Source organism: Prionailurus viverrinus, chromosome C2, assembly GCF_022837055.1.
Source record: "Prionailurus viverrinus isolate Anna chromosome C2, UM_Priviv_1.0, whole genome shotgun sequence".
Classification (NCBI taxonomy): Eukaryota; Metazoa; Chordata; class Mammalia; order Carnivora; family Felidae; genus Prionailurus; species Prionailurus viverrinus.
Genome location: NC_062569.1, coordinates 93,090,228 through 93,115,706, shown reverse-complemented (window position 1 = coordinate 93,115,706; position 25,479 = coordinate 93,090,228). Strand labels below are relative to the sequence as shown.

Genomic DNA, 25,479 nt, shown 5'->3' with positions numbered 1-25,479 from the left:
ATAAAATTACTCCTTGTGGTCCATAAACTCCACCTCCAAGAATGCAAAAATAAAGTAAAACTAAGTACCGCAGTCAACTGCAATTGTGTTCAGCCTCAATGTTTATAGCTTGACACAGGAAGAACGCAAAACAGATTTTAAATCCCATCAATTTCATCCCATGCCAAAGGAGAGCAAAAGAAAATGAGAAAACAGCTGAGAACTGCTTCTCACAAGCCCTGACTATAGTGAGGCAAAGGCTTTCTGATCCTCCTTGGCTTGAGAATTCCACTGAAGGTGACATCCTGCATCCCTGGGTACTGTGGCCCTAGAGGATTACCTCAAAAAGCAGGAGATGATTCTGAGACACAGCATATATACTCTGGGCTGCATACAGATAAGAGAAGACCTATTACATAGTATTAATAATATTCCTTTATATTTGAACAGTGCTGGACAGTCCACAAGGTTAAATACAGCCACCTGCTGGGATGAATACCACACCCATTCTACAGATGGGGGGAAATGAAGCACAGAGAAGTTAAGTAACTTATTCAGGGTTTGTAGGAACTAAGAGCTAGGATTTTTTTTAAGCTTATTTTTATTTATTTTGAGAGAGAGATAGAGAGCAATCAGGGGAGGGGCAGAGAGAGAGGGAGACTGAATCCCAAGCAGGCTCTGCACTATCAGTGCAGAGCCCAGTGTGGGACTTGAATTCATGAACTGTGAGATTGTGACCTGAGCCAAAATCAAGATTTGGACATTTAACCTACTAAGCCACTCGGGTGTCCCCAGAGAGCTAGGATTTGATCCCAGGTCTGACGCAAGTCCGAATATCTTTCTACCCTACCACATCAGAAGTCTAGTATACATTTAGGGGTGTGTACATACACACACGGGCATATACACACAGAGAGACACACACTCTCCTCTCCTGACTCCTTCTCTCTGACGTTGGAGAAATACAAAAGCAGCTACTCCTCTCAACAAGGTTGGGGACCCCCAAGGCTGCCAGAGCCTGGCATTTAGCTTGCTTACCATGGTGCCATCAGCAATCCTCTCGGGTGCCAGCTTGGCTTTGCTGGCCTTCTCAAAGCAGTCAGCATCAGGCCCGTGGGGGGTCATTGAGCTGTGCAGGCTGCCTCCCCCTGGCAGGAATCCACCTTGCTTTGCCTCATAGTGACCTTTGATAAGTCCCATGAATTCACTCATGCAGTTCCCTAGGAGGGTTGAAATAGTATTATTTTAATGTTTATTCATTTTTGAGAGATGGAGAGAGACAGAGCATGGGCAAGGGAGACACAGAATCTGAAGCAGGCTCCAGGTTCTGAGCTGTCAGCACAGAGCCTGATGCAGGGCTTGAACCTATGGACCATGGGATCATAACCTGAGCTGAAGTTTGACGCTTAACCAACTGAGCCACCCAGGCACCCCTGAAATAATATTATTTTAATTATCTAAGGTAAAACCTGTAAAATACCAAGACCTCCCAAGCATTTTTTCTGTGCACTGCCAAGAAGATAGGAGAATATGATACATTTTTAGGATTACTAAAGAATACAGAGGTGGGAGGAACCCACAAAACATTCATTAATGTGGAACCCTTGGTAGGCAAAACTCTACTTGATGGCCATGTGGATTGTCAGAGGTCTTAAGTTCCATTGACTGAAACAAATGATGTTGAATCTAAAGAAAATCATAGCCAGACGATTTTAATAATAATTAAAATGAAAGTAATAATAAAGAATAGATGTACTCTGTCATCTAGGCTTATAAGCCCCATATTAAAATGATCTTTTTTCCCACATCTTATCTAATCCTCCTCCAAATAGCCCCACAGTAGTACATGGTATCACCATATTTCTGATTCCCAATCCAGAAAACTGAGATGGAGTGTGTGTGTGTGTGTGTGTGTGTGTGTGTGTGTGTGTTGATGGAAGGGTCATATAATGGAAAGAACGCTGGACTTGGAGTCTATTATCAAATGATAATCCATGTGAAAGGATCTTAGTATCTGTAAAAAACAGTCCATAAATGCTATATAGTCTAACAAATACTATCTTCTGTAGCTGAATCTACCATCTTATTTTCCACTCTCCAAAATGCCTCTGAGATTCATTCTTTTCTTTCTATTTCCATTGATATTCTCTTTATAGAATCCTAAAATTTTTAAATTGGAAAGGATCACTACTTCTACTCAGTACAGAAGAATATTCTATGTCATTCCTGGCATTACTTCTTGGGTCTGCCTGCATGCCTCCTGTGAATGGAAGCTTTCTACTCAACAAAGCAGTCTACCATATTATTGAAAAGCTCTGGGTGTTAGAAAGTTCTCTCACATTAAATGGAAATTTGCTTTAATATAAGTATGTTGGTTTTGTGCTTTCTGGAGTCAAAAAATTTGACAAAAAAAATCACCATGTGCCTACTATTTCAATCATGTTTCTATTGAAATAAACCTCTTTATTGGAACAGCAACATATTTAGAGCAAGAATTAAAGAAATACAACACCTGAGCAAATTTAAGTGTCTTTCTATCCATTCACCCATCTACCCATCCATCTGTCCATTCTCCACCCCATCTGTCTACCTATCCATCCATCCCACAGATGTAATTGAACACTCTGCTAAGTTCTGTGATTGAGTAAGAAATAGCCCCTTTAAAGTTACTTTCATAGTCCCTTCTGTCACAGTGCCGAGAGTGAAAATCATGAGCAGAGCAGAGAGCTATGACATTGGCAACCCTTGCAAAGCTGGACATTGGCATGATAAGTTCCTTACATGTGAAGTATAATCAAGTGCCAAAATATTTCTGTCATTGACTAGGCAGTCATTTTTATCCTGCCTAGGAAACAAAATTCTGCTGCAGGCACACGTAGAAAAGGTAAGACCCGAATCATAGCTCTACTCATTATTCTATGAAGCAGAAATAGAGGAAAAGAAGCAACTGTAAGCATAAAGTGTCTATATTTTAAAAGCAGGTCTGCTCATGACTTAAATGTGCTGTCACACTCCTCAATCTAGTATGTGTCCTCAGAGTCACCTTCATGGCTTAATTTTAAGAAGAGAGCAATACAGAATTCAGCTTTGATCTGAATATGAATTTAGGTAGCAATGACTTTGGTGATGACATTTCTATATCATTTTCTATATTTCAAAGGGCAGGGGGAGGGTAGACCTTGCCTCTCTGATTAATGCTGAATCCAGTTGACTAAAGTACATTAAGATGACTGGAGGCAATATGTCTACAGAAATAATTCTTCACTTCTCCTATAAAGTCACATCAAAGTAGAAAAGATTTTGATAATATTGCTAAAGCAATAGTTTTAATATATCTGGAAAAAATAATTTCTAACTTGGGGTTCTGTATTTTTTCCAACTAAATCAGGCAACCATACCTTTCTGTTATCTATCCTGGCCAAATGTACTTGAGAGACTTTTAAAAAATTATAAGAGGCATTTCACAAGGTCATTTGTTTCAGCAGGCTGAACTACAAGCTCAAGTCTAGGAGTGGCTGGAGAGCTGTAGCACAACAGCAAACTTGTCTAAGTTAGACAGTTCTATTATCCTTCTCTCTGGGTAGGGAGGTAAGCCACAGGCCAGTGTTTCTCAACATGTGGCCTGTAGACCTTCCGCATCAGAAGGTCTTGCTGCCTTGCTAATTCAAAATGCATCCTGAGGTTCTACCTCAGAACCAACTAATTATACTCTCCAAGAGTGGGTGCTGGGGATACATTTTTTTTAAGAGTCATTCTAAGTGATTTTTATCTCCCTAATATTCTCAAAGTGTGGTTCCTGGAACAGCAGCATGAGCATCACATGGGGACCTGTTACAAAGGCAAATTCTCAGGCCCCACCCTGGACCTTGCTAAAACAGAAATTCTGAAGGTGGGGCCCAAGAATCTGTTTTAACAAGCCTTCCAGGTGACACTGACATATATGAAAATTTGAAAACTACCATATCAGGTACATAGAGGTACATAGCAGCCTCAAAACAAGAACTCTGTGAAATAGTGAATTATCAAGGCCTAGCATGTGAGGTACAGGCTAAGCTAAAGCAGTTCTCCTGGACAGCAGGTCTTCTAGGGGATTGATTTCCAGAACAGTCAGGGCCTATGATGGGCTTGATACTCTTCAGAAAAGATGATAGTTTATTTTGACTCTATTGACAAAGTAGTATCTTTGTGGTGGTAACTGATTGTATCCTTTTCTCCACCATAATGATGTCACCTGAAAGATGTGGTGCTGGAATTAGACCATAAAATGGCTTTCTTCCATCCTTAGGGCCCTACTTCTCCACCTTTTATAAATGCCTAAATTACCCATTCAGTGCACTGTTATATCTTGTTGAGCTGGGGCACCTGGGAGCTGGTACATATAGGGAGGAACCTTATATAGACAGAAGGCCCTGAGGTTGACTAAGGAAAGGGATTTATTTTTAAGAATGTTCCAGCTGTGGAGTGCCTGGATGGCTGCCGGTCAGGCACCTGATTCTTGACTTCAACTCAGGTCATGATCTCATGGTTTGTGGGTTAGAGCTCCATATAGGGCTCTGTTCTGAGGGCACAGAGCCTGTTTGGGATTCACTCTCTCTGTGTTCGTTCCTCCCCCACTTGCTCTCTCTCTCTCAAAAATAAATAAACTTGAAAAAAAAAAAAAAGAATATTCTAGCTGAAATGTACCTCAGAGTCTTTTCAGAACTCTATGTACAGAAATGCAATCTCCAAGAAGTGGAATTGTACATTGACCTTTAGGTTGGATTTATAGCTAGCTATTGCACAACTAAAAATGCCAACTTCATTAAATATAGCCATGAAATACCTTATTCATTCTTGGTGATGCATTTACTAATTAAGTAAATGTTTATTAGATGCATATTGTATGTTGGGCACTGGGCTAGGCACATCAGTTACTGGTAACGAGTGTATGTGTGTTCTGGCACACATTTAATTCAATTAAACCCTGACTCGACCACTTAACTAGATGTGGGGCCTTGAGCAAGTTACTCAATCTTTCCAAATTACTTAATCCTTTATGCCTCAATTTCACCTTCTGAAAAAAAAAGGGAATAATGATATTACCTCCCTCTTACAACTGTTTTGAGGATTAAGTGGGTTAATTCTTATAAGGAACATATAGCCATGGAAAATGGTTAATAATTGTTAGCTGCTAGTAATAATAAAATAAAAATAATAGATTTAGTAAGTTCTGTTCTAGGTAACTAATACTCCACAGAAACTGCTTCCAGAATGGAGTCCATTCCCTAGTGTGAACGGCAGTCTGTTTCATCCCACCAAAATAATTGGAGAAGGCACATTTCCTGGCTCTCGAACCAGACTTAGATCAAGAGCTTTCCAAAAACAACTAAGTTACCAACCACATCCCACCATTCTCTCTCCCCTAAAAAGAAGGGTCTGACATGTAAAGAAACGTCTTGCTTCACACTTTATCAGCCTTTCTGCCTCTCCTCAGGGCCAGGGAAACTGGGCTGTAGGCATTAATTACTTCCTACTCAGAGTCAACACATCACTGCCATCTCCATCTGTGGTGTTTCAGCCGCTACAAGTCTGAGGAGCAGCACTGGGTCTCAGGAGGCAGGATCCTGAAAGCCAGCCAGAGCATGGTGTCTGGAAACTCCTTGGTGGTATTCCCAATGGGTAATAAGTTTCACCGCTTTGCTATCTCTTTGGTTTCCAATGTGGCTTGGGAAAAGAGAGACTTACTGTGGTAATAAGGAGGCCTGAAGGTCTTATCGGCAACCCCCCATCGAGGTGGGAAGATGACAAAATCAGCGACAGCCACCCCAGGGCGGACAGACTTGGCGGTCAATACTGTGAAGATGGATGGGTCCTGTGAAAGCACAAGGAGACACTGAGCCCACGATGGAAAGGAGGCGGCTGGACAATGGCACATATGTCCCCACACTGGAAGGGGTTTCCAAGTTGATGCTCTAAATTCTGATCAAACCACACAGGCCAGGCTAAGTGTTCTGGGCTTATCGATGAGGTGCAGTAATCACTCATCTGACTTTCCCCTCTTGCTGTGCACGAAGCAAAATGAATTAATACCAGCTAAGAAGACTTGGAACTGCTTTCTCATCCTGCTGAGCCCCGATTTCATGCAAATATTACCATGCGGGTCTGAGAACCAGTCGTGTCTGCCTCTCAACCTCAGGTCAGGGTGAAGAGCTGGGATGTGCTTCAGGGAGTTCTTGGCAGAATAGATGCTCAGAGTGAGGTTGAAACGTCAATAAAATAGTATCTAGCTTTTGGTATAAATGTAGAATGTGCTTCTCTTTGGGGGCCTCGCAGAGATTCCAGATGCCATCCTCATTGCTTTCTTACCCCTGTTTGATTCTCAGGTCTAAAATCCACCACTTACATCACTAGTTTGGATGGTGGTAGTGTCGAGGGAAACAATATTGTGATTTTAAAAGAACTTTAGAATCTTTCAGTGGAAAGATTGAGATTCAATTTAATTGAAATCAATGATCATGTTTGCTTTCACATGCCATTCTAGGGTCTGGGATTTAAAGATGGTTGAGATCTATCTATTCCTTGCCCCTTTAGCATTACTAGTGGTGGTAGTGGTGGCGGGGGGGGCGGTGCTGAAGGAGTCATAAAACAGGTGCATGAACAACTAATCCTAGCAAGGTGCCAAGGATAATCTCACTTTATAAGTAGAAATCCAAGGGAGTATAGAGAGTGCCTGCCTACCTGAGAGGATCAGAGGAGGCTTCGAAGAGGAGGTGATATTTGAGGAAGGTCCTGAGGAATGAAAGGAGAAAGAAAGAAAAAGGAGGATGGCAGGAAAGAGAGGAAAAGGCATTCGAAGCATAGAAAACAAGAAATACATCAAAGTGCACAGAGATTTTGTCAAGAGGCAAGAAAGCATTGCCAGGGTGCACTGGCAAAGGGAAGAGGGGTTAAGAGTTAATACTGGAAAAAGGAGTCCAGGGCCAGATGGTGGAGAACATCAGATACCATGCTTCAGAGCTCAGATGATCCTAAACCACAGGGAGGCTGAAAAGGTTTTCTAATGCAGTGGTAGAATGACCAGACCTGAATTTTGGCTTATCGATAAGGTGCAGTAATCACTCATCTGACTTTCCCCTCTTGCTGTGCATGAAGCAAAATGAATTAACACCAGCTAATTTTGGAAAAAATCAATGATCATGTTTGCTTTCACATGCCCTTCTAGGGTCTGGGATTCAAAGATGGTTGAGATCTGTCTATTCCTTACCCCTTTAGCTTTGCTAGTGGTGGTAGTGGTGGTGGGGGGTGCTGAAGGAGTCATAAAATAGGATTTTGGAAAAATAACTGTGGCAGCAGCACAGAGATTGAAACTATGCAAAGGCAAGCCAAAAACCCAACCCTATTGCCGTGAGACTTTAAACTTCTTCATCCGTCATGAGAAATGATCTGAAACTGTTAAAGAAAAGGTAGTGAGGCTCAAATAAAGCTCTATCAGTGTCTCAGGGTCCTTTTTCATGCTGTTTTGGTCTTGATGCCTCATTTTCTTTTTCCTTTTGGTTTTGTTATGAGTTGTTGCTCTTCAGAAAGGTAGTTTTGTCCCCCTAGAGATAAACTGAACTGGCTCAGAGTAATCTTCCTGTCTCTGGTTCTCTGGCTTCTGCTCTAATTATCCCGTCAGCTTGTGGGTTAAGTTAATCTATTATGAACCAGGCTGCAAAATGAACTTTCCCCCAGGATCTCAGAGCTAGCACTTTATCATGAATGTGGGGCCTTGGGAGCTTGCCCTGTAGACCAGGGACCTATTTGTGGGCCTCTAATTGAGTGAAAAATATGACCAAGTTCACTTTCTTTGGTTTAAATTCAAGCACTGAACATTCTGAGGAACTTTAGAAGAGGGCTGTCTGCTCCATCACTGCTGAAAACAGCTAGGAGTAGAGGCACTGGAATAGGCAGCTAGACCAAGCAGCATTTGTAAGCAGGACAGAGAACTTTCCAAATCCAGAGATTTTCCTTTCTTATCACTTTATCACTAATATTAGCCTTTTCCAAGAAGAAACTAAGTTTTTAGCCATCTATTGGGGGTTGCTGTGATCCTCTGTGTGAGAACCGGGCTGTGTTCAAGGGTGAGTGTTACATGGAAGGCTTGGCTCTCCCACTAGCTTGTTATTTACTCCTTCACCAAAGCCTTGCTGTAGATGATTCAAATTCCTGTCAGCATAATGATGAATGACTATATCGTGGCCTTCCAAGGGTGACACTGGAAACGTTAAATCTGTGAACGTCAGGGGACTACTATGGACCCCTCCCATCCAAGGGCTACCCTATCTCCAGGCCCCTCCATGGTTCAGACTTACTGCGTGGTCAAAGGCCACTGAATTAATGACCATGAAGTCCTCCAGATTGTACTTGTAGGGGGTGTAGTTCCCGTGCCAGGCCACAACGTTAAATGGGGAGACATCCTGATCACACAAACACAAAAAAAGCAGGAAAGGGTGATCTTAGTACTTAATACTTTTGTAGCTGTGATTCCACAGTTTGTATTTGGCATCACTGTCTCTCCTGATTTGATTTTGTTCACATAATCTAATAATACCATCCTTTGGGAGAAGTATAACCCTGAATCATGTTGTGGTTGCTTCACGTGCCTACAGACTGTCCCTTGCTAAGCCACTAACCCTATTTTTCCAGTTCATAAGCTGCAGCTGCCTCAGATCACATGTACAGCAGAAGCACAATGCATTCTCCAAGTAGTGCCTTTTCAACAATTTTTAACACAGTTGTGAGAATCTGCGAATGTCAGCAATTCTCAGACAATCTGGGCCACCGTCTGGGTTTCCCAGTGCACTTGCTGTGACTGCTGTCCAGGTAATTGCTGTCTAGAGGAGCTTCTGGTACACGCAGTGCCTGGGTTGGTAAGTGCAGGAGGGTGAGAAGGGATCTAAGAGTTCCCTTAGGACTCAAGGACTTGAGTTTCCAGAACAATCCTAAGGTGATGCTTCCTGGGCCTGCCCTGGGGTAGGAGAGGATCAGTGCTCTGTTACAGGAAGGTAGTCCCCATTGTAGTTATGCATCTGTTCTGGAAACGGAACTCAATTGAGAATGTTCTAAAGACTTTACTGAAGGGACTACTCAGACAGATATGATTAGAGTTAAGTGAACTGACTAGAGATGGTGAGGTTTCTGAGTCTAGCAACAGTGGGAAGACATTGCCATTCCTAGGCCTGAGGGATATGGGAAGAAAATGCTGTTATAGGATTCAAGCAAGAGCTAGAACCATGAAGAAGGGGCTGTTCAGTGGTGTGGTGGTATATATTTAACAACTGCCTCTCTGGAAAAAATTAAAAAGCTCTGTTTTATAGCATTTGCTAATTTCTGGGGTATAAATACTCTCACCATGATCATTTTTTCATCTACTAAGATGATGTTGCTGAACAAACACAAAGCTGGGAAGAATGTGTATATTAGCTCTTTCATGCCAGTATGAACTGGTTTCAGCACACCACCGAGGCTACCCAACAGGAGCTGAGATCATGGAGGGATGAAGTCCCAACTAGAGAAGAAGCAGGGGAAGAAAAACCCCAACTTGTCTTTCCTCCTGCCCTCCAATTTCCTGTGAGTACCTCTCACAGGTTGAACCTAACCAAAAGCCTAGGGAGCCCATATAGGTCAAGCTCTCAGGTGACAGATCGTGGAAGAGAAGGGATAATGGATCAATGTAGGAGGTCACACAAGGAATAACCAGCACAGAGTTCACTTGGGAAGTGGAAACCCATGGAGCTGCTGGCTGCCTCTAGAATGATGGCTCTCTCTCAACTGTATGTCAAAAATAATATGGGGAGCATGCTTAAAATGACTGAAGGTTTCCACACTCCGTTCCCAGAAGTTATCATTTTTGCTAGGCTGGAGTAACATCAAAGAACCTGCATTTTAAACAAGCCTCCCTCAGAATTTCTGATGCAAATGATCTCTGAACCACATTCTGAGAAATCCTGGCCCAGACAATATGAAGGTGACAATGTGTCAATAAGGCAGGCAATTAACTCTCAGGGGTTAATTTTAAGTGCCAAACTATTTGGCCTCTGCTGGTTAGCATACCCTCTAGATGCTGTCCAAGAAAAATAATATGCCTTGAAAAATATAAGCAATATGTCAAATGGGCAAAAATAATGCTAATAGATAATGGTAAACAGAAGAAATCTTTGGATTGCTTTGTTTATATGATTACTTTCTGCTAATATATATTCCATATATTAAGTAACAATATAATATATCTGATATATTATAGATTACATATTGTTATTATTTGTTAATATATCCCTAATAAGGGATAAGCCTTTGCTTGTCTTTGAGTTTGCAAGGCTGTTGGTATAAACTAAGTCAAGCTAATGAACTGAGTTCTACTTGTTTTGTATCAGTCATGGCTTGTATTTGAAATATGGTGGCCATTGATAATATAAATATTGGGTGACCTGCTTGTTTACTCATTTCCCTTTTCAGAACAAACTATCCTGCCTGTATATTATATTTTATACACCATTTATAGAGATCTACTATATTGCCAGGATTTTTATTGCTTGGTGAGTAGAAAGAGCATGACCTTTGGAGTCAAAGAGATATAGGTACTAATGCTTGTTCTGCCATTTACTATGGCATTTGGCAAATTATTTGTAATTCCCTTTTCATGACTATAAATGAGACAAATAGTACCTTATTTGTAATTATTTAGTGGTATGGTAAAGATTAAAGAATATAATATATGTCAAGTACTTATAAAGATTAAAGAATATATGTCGAGTACTTAACACTGGCCTTAGCAATCAGTAGGTGCTTAATATTCCCTTCCTGTCTTCCAATCATCCTCTTACTTTACCTGTTTGGCAGCAAATAGCTTGCCCTGGTATTTATTAATCACAGTGTAGCCACCTGGCACTTGGCGATCTTCATACCAGGCAACGGGTATCAAAAAATCACGAGGATTGGCCAGGCCATTAGCTCCTAGAACACAGCAACCCAAAAGTCTTTTAGACACTTGTGAAATCATATAGGAAAGATGCCTACAGTTGCACAAAGAGAAAGGGCTCTCTTCCATGTCAAAAGCCATTCCATAATTTGTTTTCATTGTCCAAATGCTCATTGGAATCCTTTTTACCTTTTACCTCCTAAAAGGAAGGTAAAGGATTAGGAAAAATATTAGGAAACATGATTAGTAAAAAGAATCATGAAAATCATCATCATCATCATCATCATCATCATCACCAGCATCACCTTCTAAAGTTGTAGAGTAAGTATGGCTTATCAACCATGTTACAGGCATTACTGCATCACTGCAGGTGAGGGGAGAGGATGAGGCTAGAAAAGAGGCAAAGGGAAGGTCTGGTAGAATACTAGAACTTCTCTGTTAAGAAAACCATGATGATTCTAGAACTCATCTACAGTCCTTGATCTCAAAAAGGAAGGGTTACATACTGTTGCCCCAGGCATGCCTCTGCTCCTCAGACAGAACTCAGAATCAATCTGCAGAATTGCTCTCCAGCCTGACAAATCTGTCTGCCACTCAGGAAAAAAGTATTCAGGACTTGCCTGCTTACCTTTGTTTAGGAGCGAGTGTTCCCTCCAGAGAAGGAAAATAAATCAAAAGACCAAAAATAAAAAGTATAAGTGCAAAAACATAATTTAACTCTGAGAGGAGAGACCTGGGGAGTGTTTTATCATTTCCAGCTCCTGGGGTTAAAAAATATAAGCCCCCAGCTGGTTAGTAAATTATATATATTTTCCAGAGGGTACGTGTTCCATGGAACCTGGAGGCTATGTTGGCTGTAGAGCAGCAGGAAGCCAGACTGAAGTGGGAAGAGCGGGTGGTGAGCAGGATGACAGACGGCCCACCGTGGCTCCAGCTGCCTCTCTGCTGCCTCCCACCTTCCTCTGACTATTTGGATCTCCCCAGGGGAGTGACCAGAAGGCACATGCTGGCCTGGCCTGTTTTGCTCTAAAAAAGCTGTTGACAAGGAAAGGAAGAACTGGGAGGTGTGGCCACCACCTTCAGCAAACATGCCAAAGATGAAACCAAGGGCCCATTTTCCAAGCCACTCCTTTCACTCCAAGAGATGTTTTGAGAACAACTCCTACCACCTTCACTTCTCTCCTGCATCTTCTGCCTCCAGTTTGCCAGAAGAATCGGGGGTGGGGACCTTGATTCACTTTTGAAAGTTTTAATCTGCCTCATAAGCTGTGGTTTCTAGCTCCTTCATAGCTCTGAGTTAACTGTGTAGATTTTGTGGAATGTGATGAGTAGGAATGTGAAGTTTGTAGACTATCTGCACTTCAGCCTGTGTCCCCTTTCCGTAAGAGTATAGCCCTTGTTATAGCTTTTCTCTACTTTATCGTCTACACACACCCTATTGACTTAAGAAGATGATCTCCCTCCTATTCACAAAGCTCATTCCCACATGTATGTTTTTGCTTAAGCTGTTCCCTTTCCTTTTATTTTTCCTCAACTCTTCGTCAAGGATTAATCAAATCTCATGTCTTCTGTAAAGCTGTTCCATGGGGCACCTGGGTGGCGCAGTCGGTTAAGCATCCGACTTCAGCCAGGTCACGATCTCACGGTCCGTGAGTTCGAGCCCCGCGTCGGGCTCTGGGCTGATGGCTCAGAGCCTGGAGCCTGTTTCTAATTCTGTGTCTCCCTCTCTCTCTGCCCCTCCCCCGTTCATGCTCTGTCTCTCTCTGTCCCAAAAATAAACGTTGAAAAAAAAAAAAAATTAAAAAAAAAAAAAAAAAAAAAAAAAAAAAAAAAAGCTGTTCCTGGTGACTTGGCCCCCCAGTAACCCAAACTTCTACATCCTTCAGGATATACACTGTATAACCAGAAATCTATTTTACATTGTCTGCTCTTCAACGGTCTATATACTACTCTAGAGAGAGAGATTTAGAACATGTTGGCTTTGGTTGTTCACTTTTATGTATGTATTTTATGGGAAAAGGCTTGTGTTACCCTTGATGAGATTCCTGTCAGTACCCTCAGCACAACACAAGAGCCAAGACTAGCTGATGGATTGATATACCGATGAACTAATTAATGATTTTATTTCATCAGTTGGGTCGGCCATGACACTGAATCCCTGAACTTAGAGGTCTGAAAAAAATATTTGGGGTTGCTTAGGGAGTTCTAATAGGTTTCTGAACTTCTCAACTACACTTGGTCTAGAGAAGTTGTCTGGAGAGGAAAGTTGAAATTTGAGTGAGATAATGAGGGGAGAAGGGTGTGTCACTCTCATGAGATTATCTGTCCTATCTCTCAAGGGAACCTAAAAGCTTATAGTGAAGATTTACCAATTGGTCCCAGGTCAGGCAACTCAAAGTGGACGCCGTAGACCTCCAGGATGTAGCCCCTGGTCTCCTCGAAGACATCTATGCTGAACCGCATTCCTCTCTGGAATGGGAAGCAGACACTGGTGAGCACTCCCAAATCATACCTGTAGCTATAAAGAAGACGCCCCAGAACCACAGCCAGCCCCACATGCAAAAAGTACAGCTATAGTCTGTTGAGGTATGTTTGAGAGGTGACCAGCTCAAAGATGAGTTAAAACGAAAAATTTAGGGCGTCTGGGTGGCTCAGTCAGTTAAGCATCTACCTTCGGCTCAGACCATGACCTCATGGTTCCTGAGTATGAGCCCGGCATCGGACTCTGCTGTCCACGTGAAGCTTGCTTTAGATGCTTTAGATCCTTTCTCTCTGCCCCTCCCCCCACTTGCGCATGCTCTTTTCTCTCTCAAAAATAAATAAAAACTTTTAAAAAATTAAAAATAAATAAATAATTACTTAAAACAAAACAGACAAACAAAAAAGGAAAAGTATAACTCCTAATCACATCTATGACCCAAACCAATTCTAATCTAATCTCTCATTGGACTCAGAGATCCCAGTGCTCTGATATAGCCACATTTTTAAGAAATTAATCTTCACTGCACCCCCTCCCCCAATCCATGTGAACAGAACCCTGTCTAAAGTATATATAAGTATTTCGGAAAGCAAATTGACAATGCTCTTTGCTTTGTGATGGTGTCTTATTTTAAAACAAACCAGGCACCCAAGCCTGCTTATCCTTCGGCACAAGAGCCTTCTGCATGACTAAAACTCCCTCTCCTTGCTTAGACACGATCCACCAAGAAATTTTAGAGTTGGAAATAACAGCAGCTGCAACATCTGATTGCTCCCAAATTAGGGAGAGGCAAGGGAGAGGGGACACATCACCAACCTGAATGACGCAGATCTCATTGGGCTGCACAAGCATCTTGCCAAACTCAGTGTAAATGAGAAGTTTCCCTTTCTGGGGAACTAACAAAAAAGACAGGGCAGCAGTGAGCAATTCTTCCCATGTGAGGACCACTTCATGAAGAGCAAAAGGCTTAAGGGCTGCATTTGATTTTTCATTCCAAAAGAAAAGAGATTTATTGAGTCTCATGGAGGGAAATGGATATTCTGACAACTTAGGTTAGGAATTTTACTACCTAGAAGAAAGTGAAAGAAAAAAGTTGACTCTGTTTACTCTTGGTTGCCAGGAAAAGAGTTTGTATACGCACAGTTTTGTGGATTGACCAAAAAGGGCAGCAGAAATAGGGTGGAAAACCACTCATTTCTGGTAGTTCCAGCAAGAGTCTGGCTTTTGCATATCTAATGTCTACACCGAAATGTTGACTTCAAAATATCAATACTGAAACCATCAAATAGAATAGGCAGACCAAAGAAATCTCTAACAGACATTCTGTTTTAGATGGCATCATGAAAATTTCTATTTAAACTGCAGATATCGATAACAGATGGTATATTATTGAGTGGGTTTGAAGGCAAATAGAGTTATCTTAGTAAATTAATCACAGGTTGGTATTACTCTTTATTTCCTTTCAGTTGCCAGATCTCCCATGTTATAAAGGCCCAGCAGAGATAGGCAAAGGCAGAGAGACTATGGAATAGAGTAGGGGCTTTGAGGTACACCAGGAATCTGTTCCAGACCACCAATGACCTCTAGACCTCAGTCTGCAGATTGGACTACATAAGACAGACTGAAGGATAAAGGAAAATAATATGTATAAAATAGAAAAGTAGCTTGTGATTGGGGACCAGTTCACAGTGAAATCTTCAGAACTTACCAATCAAGAAGTCCCCATCTGAATTGTAAAAACATCTGAAACATAAAGAATAATTCCTGTGATTTTTCAGTTTTAACAATGTTCAGACAAATTAACTCACACCACAAAATTGTTTACTACCCACCATGTGCCAGGCTCAGTACTGGGTATAAACTGGTGAGTAAAATGACCCAATCTCTGCACTCATGCAGCTTACAGTCAGGAAGTTTACAGTAGGAAGTCAGATAGCAAATAATTATAGAATATCATCATAAACTGTCATGGCACTATGAAAGTCAAGTTCAGGAGAATGGAAGAAAAATGAACCTATTCTAATGGGAGGGGTCAGCAAAAGCTTCCCTGAAGAAGAGATATTTGACCTGAGATTTGGAGGAATTATCTAGGCAAGAGTTTGGGGAGTGGGGAGAACATTCCAGACAGAAACAACAGCACATGCAAATAAATGCTGTGAGGCAAGAGAACACATGGCAGGTTGAAAGAACTGTATGAAGACTACTGTGGCTCAAGTGAAAAGAGAGAAGGTGGAATGATGTGAGTCTGGACCCAAAGGTACATCTTCAGTGCTTTGTCATGGCTCAGAGAATTTAAATGACTTGCCCAAGATTACTCAGCTAGGAAGAGTGGAATTGGGTTTGGATGTAACATTCTGGTTCCAGAGGTAGAGTGCAAAACTGCCATGAGATTCTGCTTCCCCAAGAAAAGGCAGAATGCCATTTATATATTTTTCTGGTTCAAAAATTTAAGCTCCTCTATTGAGGAATGTTAAGTTTGCACAATTATTACCTGAAGCCAAAGTCTGTCAGCCTGACCTACCACCAACTTGTGGCCCTTAATGGCTTCTCATGCAGTATGACTTTGGCCTCAAAAACAGTCCTGGGGAACTTTAAGAAATTAGAGATATTCTGACCCAAACCTGGTTAAAGTCAAATGCCTCTTGGACTACTCCACCTTCCCAATGCCCATCGTCTGTTTTCTATTTACATTGTTATGTGACATTTTTGTTTATGTTACAGGAGTCAATCAAGTTTGAAGCCCTCACTTATTTTTATTAATTAATGTATATCAATGTTGCTCTGGGGAAAAAACAATAACATAAAACAACAACCTGGCTTTCACCCTCTCACCAATAGCTCTTAGGGAATGGGGATGTTCTGCCCCAGTACTGAGCCACTTACCTGTTCCCCATGGAGGTGTTACACAGGAAAATATGGATGGCAAGCCCATTGTTAGACTTTATGTCTCCAGCTCCACACAAGGTGTGCAGGCCCTGGGAGAGACCGCAGGAGAAGGAGAGGTGAATGTGAGTATTGTCCAAGACGCCAGCCCTCCTCCTGGTCCCTGAGAGCCATGTGGCAAGGTTTTACCAGGGTCTGCCCTGTGGGACAAGTGAGACATTTGGGGTCCAGCCTGCCTCTGGGGAGCCTGAGATTTACTGTTTATGTTTAGTAGGTGGTGGCTCACCCTATTTGCCAGCCATGGCCCTAGATTTGGACTGTCTCAGTGGTTAAGATCACTTTACTTGGCATTTTATCAGTTTTGTGCTTAAGATCAACCTAGAGGAGAGTTTCTTTTGGAGGTAAAACTAGGCACCTAGGAGGCCTAGGGAGGAAGGTTGCCACATCAGTGTTCCCCAAATACACCTTACCATGTAGGCAGCCCCGTGCTTATACATAGGGTCAGCCCTATTTTTTCCAGAACAGGGAAGTGGAAGCATTCTGACCAACTGTAATCCTCTCTGCTGATAATCCACAGTCCAAGAAACCTTAACACCTGGGTCTTCTCAAAACTCTCAGCCCCAACCTGCAGATGAGAAGCCTGAAAGGAGGGAGCTCTGCTCCTTCAGATATCCACAATTCACCCACAGTGGGGGATTTATTTTTGTATTTTAACTCAGTTTGCCAGTTTGGGGTCTATTTAGATGAGTCTACACAGAGCTTGGAGCATTGAATATAGACAAGGAATTTGCATGATCCAGAAAATTTGGCTTATGGCTGGGCACCTGGACTCTCCCTAAGTAAGCCATTGGCTGAGGTTGGTCTGCAAAGGCCTCCACTGGCTTCTTTGAGCCCCTCCTTATTGTAGCTCCCTTCCTTCTCCCCTACAATGTTTGCTCTGAGCACAAGTGTTCCAATACTCCCAGCCCTTATAACTACCAAGAAGAACTTGTGACCAGCATTGCATTAACTAGAGTTGTCGACCTGAGTTGATGCTATTCTAGCCCAAGGGTCCATTTCAGAAAGTTCATGAACTTGGATGGGGACAAAATTATATATTTATTTTGACTAATCTCTGAAATGTATCATTTGCTTCAATTAATATGAATGTAAGCAAAAACCCACAGAAATATTAGAAGTGCCTGTAACCTTTCCACTGATAGAAATCATGGGTTCTTTATATCACATTATAGTTATTATGGCTATTCCAGAGTATCATTTATGTTCATACTTCTAATAACCATAGTTATTAGATATTTTCATAGATCTTGTGATGTAGTGCATTAATAAGGAAGCATATATGTTACTATAAACCAAACCAAATTTGTTATTTTAATGTTAATCATTGTATTTCAATATAATCAGCTTCTTTGTAATTTTATGGAATTTATTTTATGCATTTAAAAATACAAGATTTGCCAGACTATTAAAGGAGTCCATGGGGGGGAAAAGGCTAAGAACCCTTTTCTAGCCAAAAACAAAAAACCTCAGGTAGGTCAATGCTCAATTTCCACTGGCCATTCAGAGATGTTGTAAATAGCTTACCAGTGCCCTTTGGTGTCAGGGGCCATATGGTGCCTAAGTAAGACATCGCTCGGCCAGCCCTGAAAACAGAGGCAGGTGGTTCTGTCTCTGCTGCCTGCCTCTAAGTCTGCTTCCGCTTGGCATTCAGCCTGAAGATGGCTGGATTACTCACTGGGGAAGAAAGAGCAGAGGGCAGGTGTGGATGCTGTTGACTTACACTCACAAAGTCCACTTTCTTCTGAGACGTTTTTGGAATCTCAAATGGTTTCCATCGAAGCTGGAAAAAAGATACACATAACAGGAAAATTATTTTAGAAGGGGAAACCATAGACTTTCTAAACAAATAGCATTGACTACACAGAGAAAGGACAGCTGTTTCTTCTGTGTGGCTCTGACTACTTGTAATTTTGTTCTTTTACAATTAATAATTACCCATTATTTCCTAAAGGGTCTCAATTGGGTTCTCTGTGTGTATGCAGTATGTGTGTGTATGTGTGTTTAGCCTATATGTATATATATTGTTTTCATTCTTTAGCACTTTAAATTAAAAAAAAAATAAAAAAAGATCATTGCTTCTTATTTCAGAAGCTGTTTGTTTCCCTTAACATTTTTCTCAGGCACATCAGTGAGTTTTGACTGATGCTGCTTTTTCTGCTATTTATAATCGGCTTCCTTTCCTGGCATGCCAGCCTCTCTGTGTGGGCTCCTGACACTGCAGGGGAAGGTTCTGCTTCTACTTCCAGCCCTGGGAGGTTTGAATTACTTCTTTAAGAGAAAGAGAAAGCACCCAACTGTGGCTGGATTTAGTAAATGCAGCACCAAGGTTCAATTTCTTCACCAAACCCCACGTTTGTCTCCAGGATGCCTGACAGTTCAGTTTAAATCACAACAATCTTTAATTTAATAATGAAATGATCTAAGGAAGTTGGGGAGAAAAATCAGCAGGTCTAGGACCTACTAGAAGTGTTGGCCCAGCACTTATTAATCAATTTGGCAGCAAGCCTGACCTAGCCAGGCTGGCAGCGGATAAACTGAGGAGCCTCAGGACATTGCATGGGGTGACCTGTGTCCCGATGGCTGGCTCCACTGGCTGTGGCACCTGGTCAATGCAGGTGAGGCAGGGCCTCTGCTTGGTCATGAGGCTTAGCTCATTTTGTATTTCAGAAAGGCAGCCAAGTGGGAAAGGAAGCAGCAAGTGGAAAAGTTGGCACTGGGATTATTCTGTCTCTCTGACATACACAGTTGGGCAGGAGTCTTTATTTTTTAAAAGCAAAGCAGAATTATCTCATTTGGGGACTACTTAAAAAGGTTGTAAAATGTTGATTTGAAAGACATTGTTGAAATCATGTCTCAGAAAGAAGGAAAAGGTTTAGGACGAATTCCTTTAAAGATGATGTTTTCTGGGGCAGGAGGGAGAACCTGAGAGCAAGGATCTAGGAAAGGGTTTCTCAACCTTGGCACTACTGACACTTTGTATTGGATAATTCCTTGTTGTGGGAGGCTGTCCTATGTAGTGTGGGATGTGTGGCCGCATCCCTGACTGCTACTCACTAGATGCCAGTAGCAGTCCCCCAAGTTGTAGCAACCAAAAATGTCTCCGTATGTTGTCACATGTCATCTGGGGGACAAATTTCCCCTGGTTGAAAACCACTGACCTGGGAGGATAGTCCCCTGACATTAGGAAGGGCCACAGCTAAGCACTGCTAGTTTTTTGAGAGGAGGTTCTGATCTACTACTAACCACTACATGCTGCTTCCCTCTATAGTAGCAGTGTGCAGAGTTTCTAAACCCAGGAAGATTGCCTGGAAGATTAGACTACTGATCATCTTTGTCTCAAGAAGAGTTATTATTTCAGATTTCCCAATGGAAGGGATTTAACCATCAGATCAATGATTGCCTGGGTAACCTTTAGACCTATCCAGAGATTCTAAACCTGCTTACCCATAAGTCACCCAGAAGGTCTTTGAGACCCAAGACAAAATTAGATCAGAATCTTTTCAGTATTTTATAAAAGCTCTTCTAATGGGGCAGCTACAGTTTAAGAATTGGCACACCCAGCCAGAGATTCTGTGATTCTCATATTGCTGAACCAAGCATCATGTTCAGAAAAGTCCACTAAGTCAACCAATCAACCAATTAATCAGTCAACTAAATTGTGGTACTTTGGCCAGATGTGGCAGTAACATGCCAGCTACCAAAGAGCAAGAATGTTTAAATAATATAAGGATTTATACACCTAAGAAAAAAGAGCTAGAACAGAGAACTCCCTTCAGAAGTAACTTGAATCGATCTTCTGCACGACATATCATAGTGAAACTGGCAAAATACAAGGATAAAGAGAAAATTCTGAAAGCAACAAGGGGTAAACGTGTCCTAACATATAGAGGGAGACCTATAAGACTCATGACGGATTTCTCTTTTGAAACTTGGCAGGCCAGAAAGGATTGGCACGAGATCTTTAATGTGCTGAACAGAAAAAATATGCAGCCGAGAATCCTTTATCCAGCAAGTCTGTCATTTAGAATAGAAGGAGAGATAAAGGTCTTCCCAAACAAACAAAAACTGAAGGAATTTGTCACCACTAAACCAGCCCTACAAGAGATCCTAAGGGGGATCCTGTGAGACAAAGTACCAGAGACATTGCTACAAGCATAAAACATACAGACATCACAATGACTCTAAACCCGTATCTTTCTATAATAACACTGAATGTAAATGGATTAAATGCGCCAACCAAAAGACATAGGGTATCAGAATGGATAAAAAAACAAGACCCATCTATTTGCTGTCTACAAGAGACTCATTTTAGATCCGAGGACACCTTTAGATTGAGAGTGAGTGGATGGAGAACTATTTATCATGCTACTGGAAGCCAAAAGAAAGCTGGAGTAGCCATACTTATATCAGACAAACTAGACTTTAAATTAAAGGCTGTAACAAGAGATGAAGAAGGGCATTATATAATAATCACAGGGTCTATCCATCAGGAAGAGCTAACAATTATAAATGTCTATGTGCCGAATACCAGGGCCCCCAAATATATAAAACAATTACTCATAAACATAAGCAACCTTATTGATAAGAATGTGGTAATTGCAGGGGACTTTAACACCCCACTTACAGAAATGGATAGATCATCTAGACACATGGTCAATAAAGAAACAAGGGCCCTGAATGACACATTGGATCAGATGGACTTGACAGATATACTGAGAACTCTGCATCCCAAAGCAACAGAATATACTTTCTTCTCGAGTGCACATGGAACATTCTCCAAGATAGATCATATACTGGGTCACAAAACACCCCTTCATAAGTATACAAGAATTGAAATTATACCATGCATACTTTCAGATCACAATGCAATGAAGCTTGAAATCAACCACAGGAAAAAGTCTGGAAAACATCCAAAAGCATGGAGGTTAAAGAACACCCTACTAAAGAATGAGTGGGTCAACCAGGCAATTAGAGAAGAAATTAAAAAATATATGGAAACAAACGAAAATGAAAATACAACAATCCAAACGCTTTGGGACGCAGCGAAGGCAGTCCTGAGAGGAAAATACATTGCAGTCCAGGCCTATCTCAAGAAACAAGAAAAATCCCAAATACAAAATCTAACAGCACACCTAAAGGAAATAGAAGCAGAACAGCAAAGGCAGCCTAAACCCAGCAGAAGAAGAGAAATAATAAAGATCAGAGCAGAAATAAACAATATAGAATCTAAAAAAACTGTAGAGCAGATCAACGAAACCAAGAGTTGGTTTTTTGAAAAAATAAACAAGATTGGCAAACGTCTAGTCAGGCTTCTCAAAAAGAAAAGGGAGATGACTCAAATAGATAAAATCATGAATGAAAATGGAATTATTACAACCAATCCCTCAGAGATACAAACAATTATCAGGGAATACTATGAAAAATTATATGCCAACAAATTGGACAACCTGGAAGAAATGGACAAATTCCTAAACACCCACACTCTTCCAAAACTCAATCAGGAGGAAATAGAAAGCTTGAACAGACCCATAACCAGCAAAGAAATTGAATCGGTTATCAAAAATCTCCCAACAAATAAGAGTCCAGGACCAGATGGCTTCCCAGGGGAGTTCTACCAGACGTTTAAAGCAGAGATAATACCTATCCTTCTCAAGCTGTTCCAAGAAATACAAAGGGAAGGAAAACTTCCAGACTCATTCTATGAAGCCAGTATTACTTTGATTCCTAAACCAGACAGAGACCCAGTAAAAAAAGAGAACTACAGGCCAATATCCCTGATGAATATGGATGCAAAAATTCTCAATAAGATACTAGCAAATCTAATTCAACAGCATATAAAAAGAATTATTCACCATGATCAAGTGGGATTCACTCCTGGGATGCAAGGCTGGTTCAACATTCACAAATCAATCAACGTGATACATCACATTAATAAAAGAAAAGATAAGAACCATATGATCCTGTCAATCGATGCAGAAAAGGCCTTTGACAAAATTCAGCACCCTTTCTTAATAAAAACCCTTGAGAAAGTCGGGATAGAAGGAACATACTTAAAGATCATAAAAGCCATTTATGAAAAGCCCACAGCTAACATCATCCTCAATGGGGAAAAACTGAGAGCTTTTTCCCTGAGATCAGGAACACGACAGGGATGCCCACTCTCACCGCTGTTGTTTAACATAGTGTTGGAAGTGCTAGCATCAGCAATCAGACAACAAAAGGAAATCAAAGGCATCAAAATTGGCAAAGATGAAGTCAAGCTTTCGCTTTTTGCAGATGACATGATATTATACATGGAAAATCCGATAGACTCCACCAAAAGTCTGCTAGAACTGATACATGAATTCAGCAAAGTCGCAGGATACAAAATCAATGTACAGAAATCAGTTGCATTCTTATACACTAACAATGAAGCAACAGAAAGACAAATAAAGAAACTGATCCCATTCACAATTGCACCAAGAAGCATAAAATACCTAGGAATAAATCTAACCAAAGATGTAAAAGATCTGTATGCTGAAAACTATAGAAAGCTTATGAAGGTAATTGAAGAAGATATAAAGAAATGGAAAGACATTCCCTGCTCATGGATTGGAAAAATAAATATTGTCAAAATGTCAATACTACCCAAAGCTATCTACACATTCAATGCAATCCCGATAAAAATTGCACCAGCATTCTTCTCGAAACTAGAACAAGCAATTCTAAAATTCATATGGAACCACAAAAGGCCCCGAATAGCCAAAGTAATTTTGAAGAAGAAGACCAAAGCAGGAGGCATCACAATCCCAGACTTTAGCCTCTACTACAAAGCTGTAATCATCAAGACAGCATGGTATTGGCACAAAAACAGACACGTAGACCAATGGAATAGAATAGAAACCCCAGAACTAGACCCACAAACGTATGGCCAACTAATCTTTGACAAAGCAGGAAAGAACATCCAATGGAAAAAAGACAGTCTCTTTAACAAATGGTGCTGGGAGAACTGGACAGCAACATGCAGAAGGTTGAAACTAGACCACTTTCTCACACCATTCACAAAAATAAACTCAAAACGGATAAAGGACCTGAATGTGAGACAGGAAACCATCAAAACCCTAGAGGAGAAAGCAGGAAAAGACCTCTCTGACCTCAGCCATAGCAATCTCTTACTCGACACATCCCCAAAGGCAAGGGAATTAAAAGCAAAAATGAACTAGTGGGACCTCATGAAGATAAAAAGCTTCTGCACAGCAAAGGAAACAACCAACAAAACTAAAAGGCAACCAACGGAATGGGAAAAGATATTTGCAAATGACATATCAGACAAAGGGCTAATATCCAAAATCTATAAAGAGCTCACCAAACTCCACACCCGAAAAACAAATAACCCAGTGAAGAAATGGGCAGAAAACATGAATAGACACTCCTCTAAAGAAGACATCCGGATGGCCAACAGGCACATGAAAAGATGCTCAACGTCACTCCTTATCAGGGAAATACAAATCAAAACCACACTCAGATAGCACCTCACGCCAGTCAGAGTGGCCAAAATGAACAACTCAGGAGACTATAGATGCTGGCGAGGATGTGGAGAAACGGGAACCCTCTTGCACTGTTGGTGGGAATGCAAACTGGTGCAACCACTCTGGAAAACAGTGTGGAGGTTCCTCAGAAAATTAAAAATAGACCTACCCTATGACCCAGCAATAGCACTGCTAGGAATTTACCCAAGGGATACAGGAGTACTGATGCATAGGGGCACTTGTACCCCAATGTTCATAGCAGCACTCTCAACAATAGCCAAATTATGGAAAGAGCCTAAATGTCCATCAACTGATGAGTGGATAAAGAAATTGTGGTTTATATACACAATGGAGTACTACATGGCAATGAGAAAGAACAAACTATGGCCCTTTGTAACAACGTGGATGGAACTGGAGAGTGTGATGCTAAGTGAAATAAGCCATACAGAGAAAGACAGATACCATATGGTTTCACTCTTATGTGGATCCTGAGAAACTTAACAGAAACCCATGGGGGAGGGAAAGGGGAAAAAAAAAAAGAGGTTAGAGTGGGAGAGAGCCAAAGCATAAGAGACTATTAAAAACTGAGAACAAACTGAAGGTTGATGGGGGGTGGGAGGGAGGGGAGGGTGGGGGATGGGTATTGAGGAGGACACCTTTTGGGATGACCACTGGGTGTTGTATGGAAACCAATTTAACAATAAATGTCATATATTGAAAAATAAATAAATAAATAAATAAACATTAAAAAAAGAAAAAAGAGCAAGAGAAACAAATAAGTGAAAAAAGGAGAAAGAAAGAAAGAAAGAAAGAAAGAAAGAAAAAAGAAGGGAAGAGAAAGGAGAGAGAGAAGAAATTCCAGTAATAGGAGAACTGTCTGATTCATTGCACTGAAACAACACCTTTGTAGATCTTACTGAAATTGAAATACCTGTTGTGGGTAGAAATAAAATCCTGACCCCTATATTAGAGGTTTGTCTTTTGTGAGTGGGAAAAACTGAACCAGAGAGGTTGAGAAGTTGGTTGGGTGGTTTGTGCTGGTCAGTTTTTCAGTTTTCTGTAGCATATCAGCTCTCAAGTCATGAGGAGAGAGCTGGGGGAGGCAGGTGTAAAGGCACCTGTATGATGATGTGTGGAGCATGGCTTCAACAGGACCCACATACTGGATGAGGAACTACTTCCTTCATACTACCTTGAACCTTCTCTAATGCACAAAATAATACCCTTCAAATGATAGAGATGGTATGGGAAAGAAGTAATTTATCTGCTGAGTCTAATGGCAGTAGATTGCACAGGGTCTATATTCAATGTATTATGAAGGATAATAAAAGCTCAAGCTGGTTCTGATAAACCCAGTGCCAACAAGAAGAAGCTTTTGATCTTCAGGCTAGAGATTTGTGTCAGGAGCTTCAGTATAATATGTTGTTGAATGCGAGGAGGGAGATTTGGGGAGAGGATAAACGGGAAGAACCCATGAAGTGGAGGGTAGAAATATCTCTTGCTAAAGCTAGATGTTGAGCTTAATTTCATGGTGTGGAAAAATAACCCACTGATCCAAGGCCAGCCCAAGGGGGCTGTGCATTGGGCTGAGCCAGGGAGGAGACCTGGATCCTGCTACTGCCTGTTTCCATTTA

General features: G+C 41.2%; 1 protein-coding gene across 3 annotated transcripts in view; it reads right to left on the bottom strand.

Moving 5' to 3' along the window:
• Positions 1–25,479, bottom strand: part of HGD (homogentisate 1,2-dioxygenase) — a 48,082-nt gene that overhangs the window by 7,989 nt on the left and 14,614 nt on the right. For 2 of the 3 annotated variants that reach the window (XM_047875822.1, XM_047875821.1), the window contains exons 4-12: positions 18,058–18,117; positions 16,278–16,369; positions 15,103–15,137; positions 14,211–14,290; positions 13,285–13,384; positions 10,826–10,950; positions 8,310–8,414; positions 5,704–5,830; positions 1,018–1,199 (exon numbers count right to left, since the gene is read on the bottom strand). In XM_047875822.1, coding sequence (XP_047731778.1) covers positions 1,018–1,199; positions 5,704–5,830; positions 8,310–8,414; positions 10,826–10,950; positions 13,285–13,384; positions 14,211–14,290; positions 15,103–15,137; positions 16,278–16,369; positions 18,058–18,117 — 906 coding nt within the window. Of the gene's footprint in view, positions 1–723; positions 1,200–5,703; positions 5,831–8,309; positions 8,415–10,825; positions 10,951–13,284; positions 13,385–14,210; positions 14,291–15,102; positions 15,138–16,277; positions 16,370–18,057; positions 18,118–25,479 lie in introns of those variants that run through there. The other variant, XM_047875820.1, reaches the window with a different exon arrangement.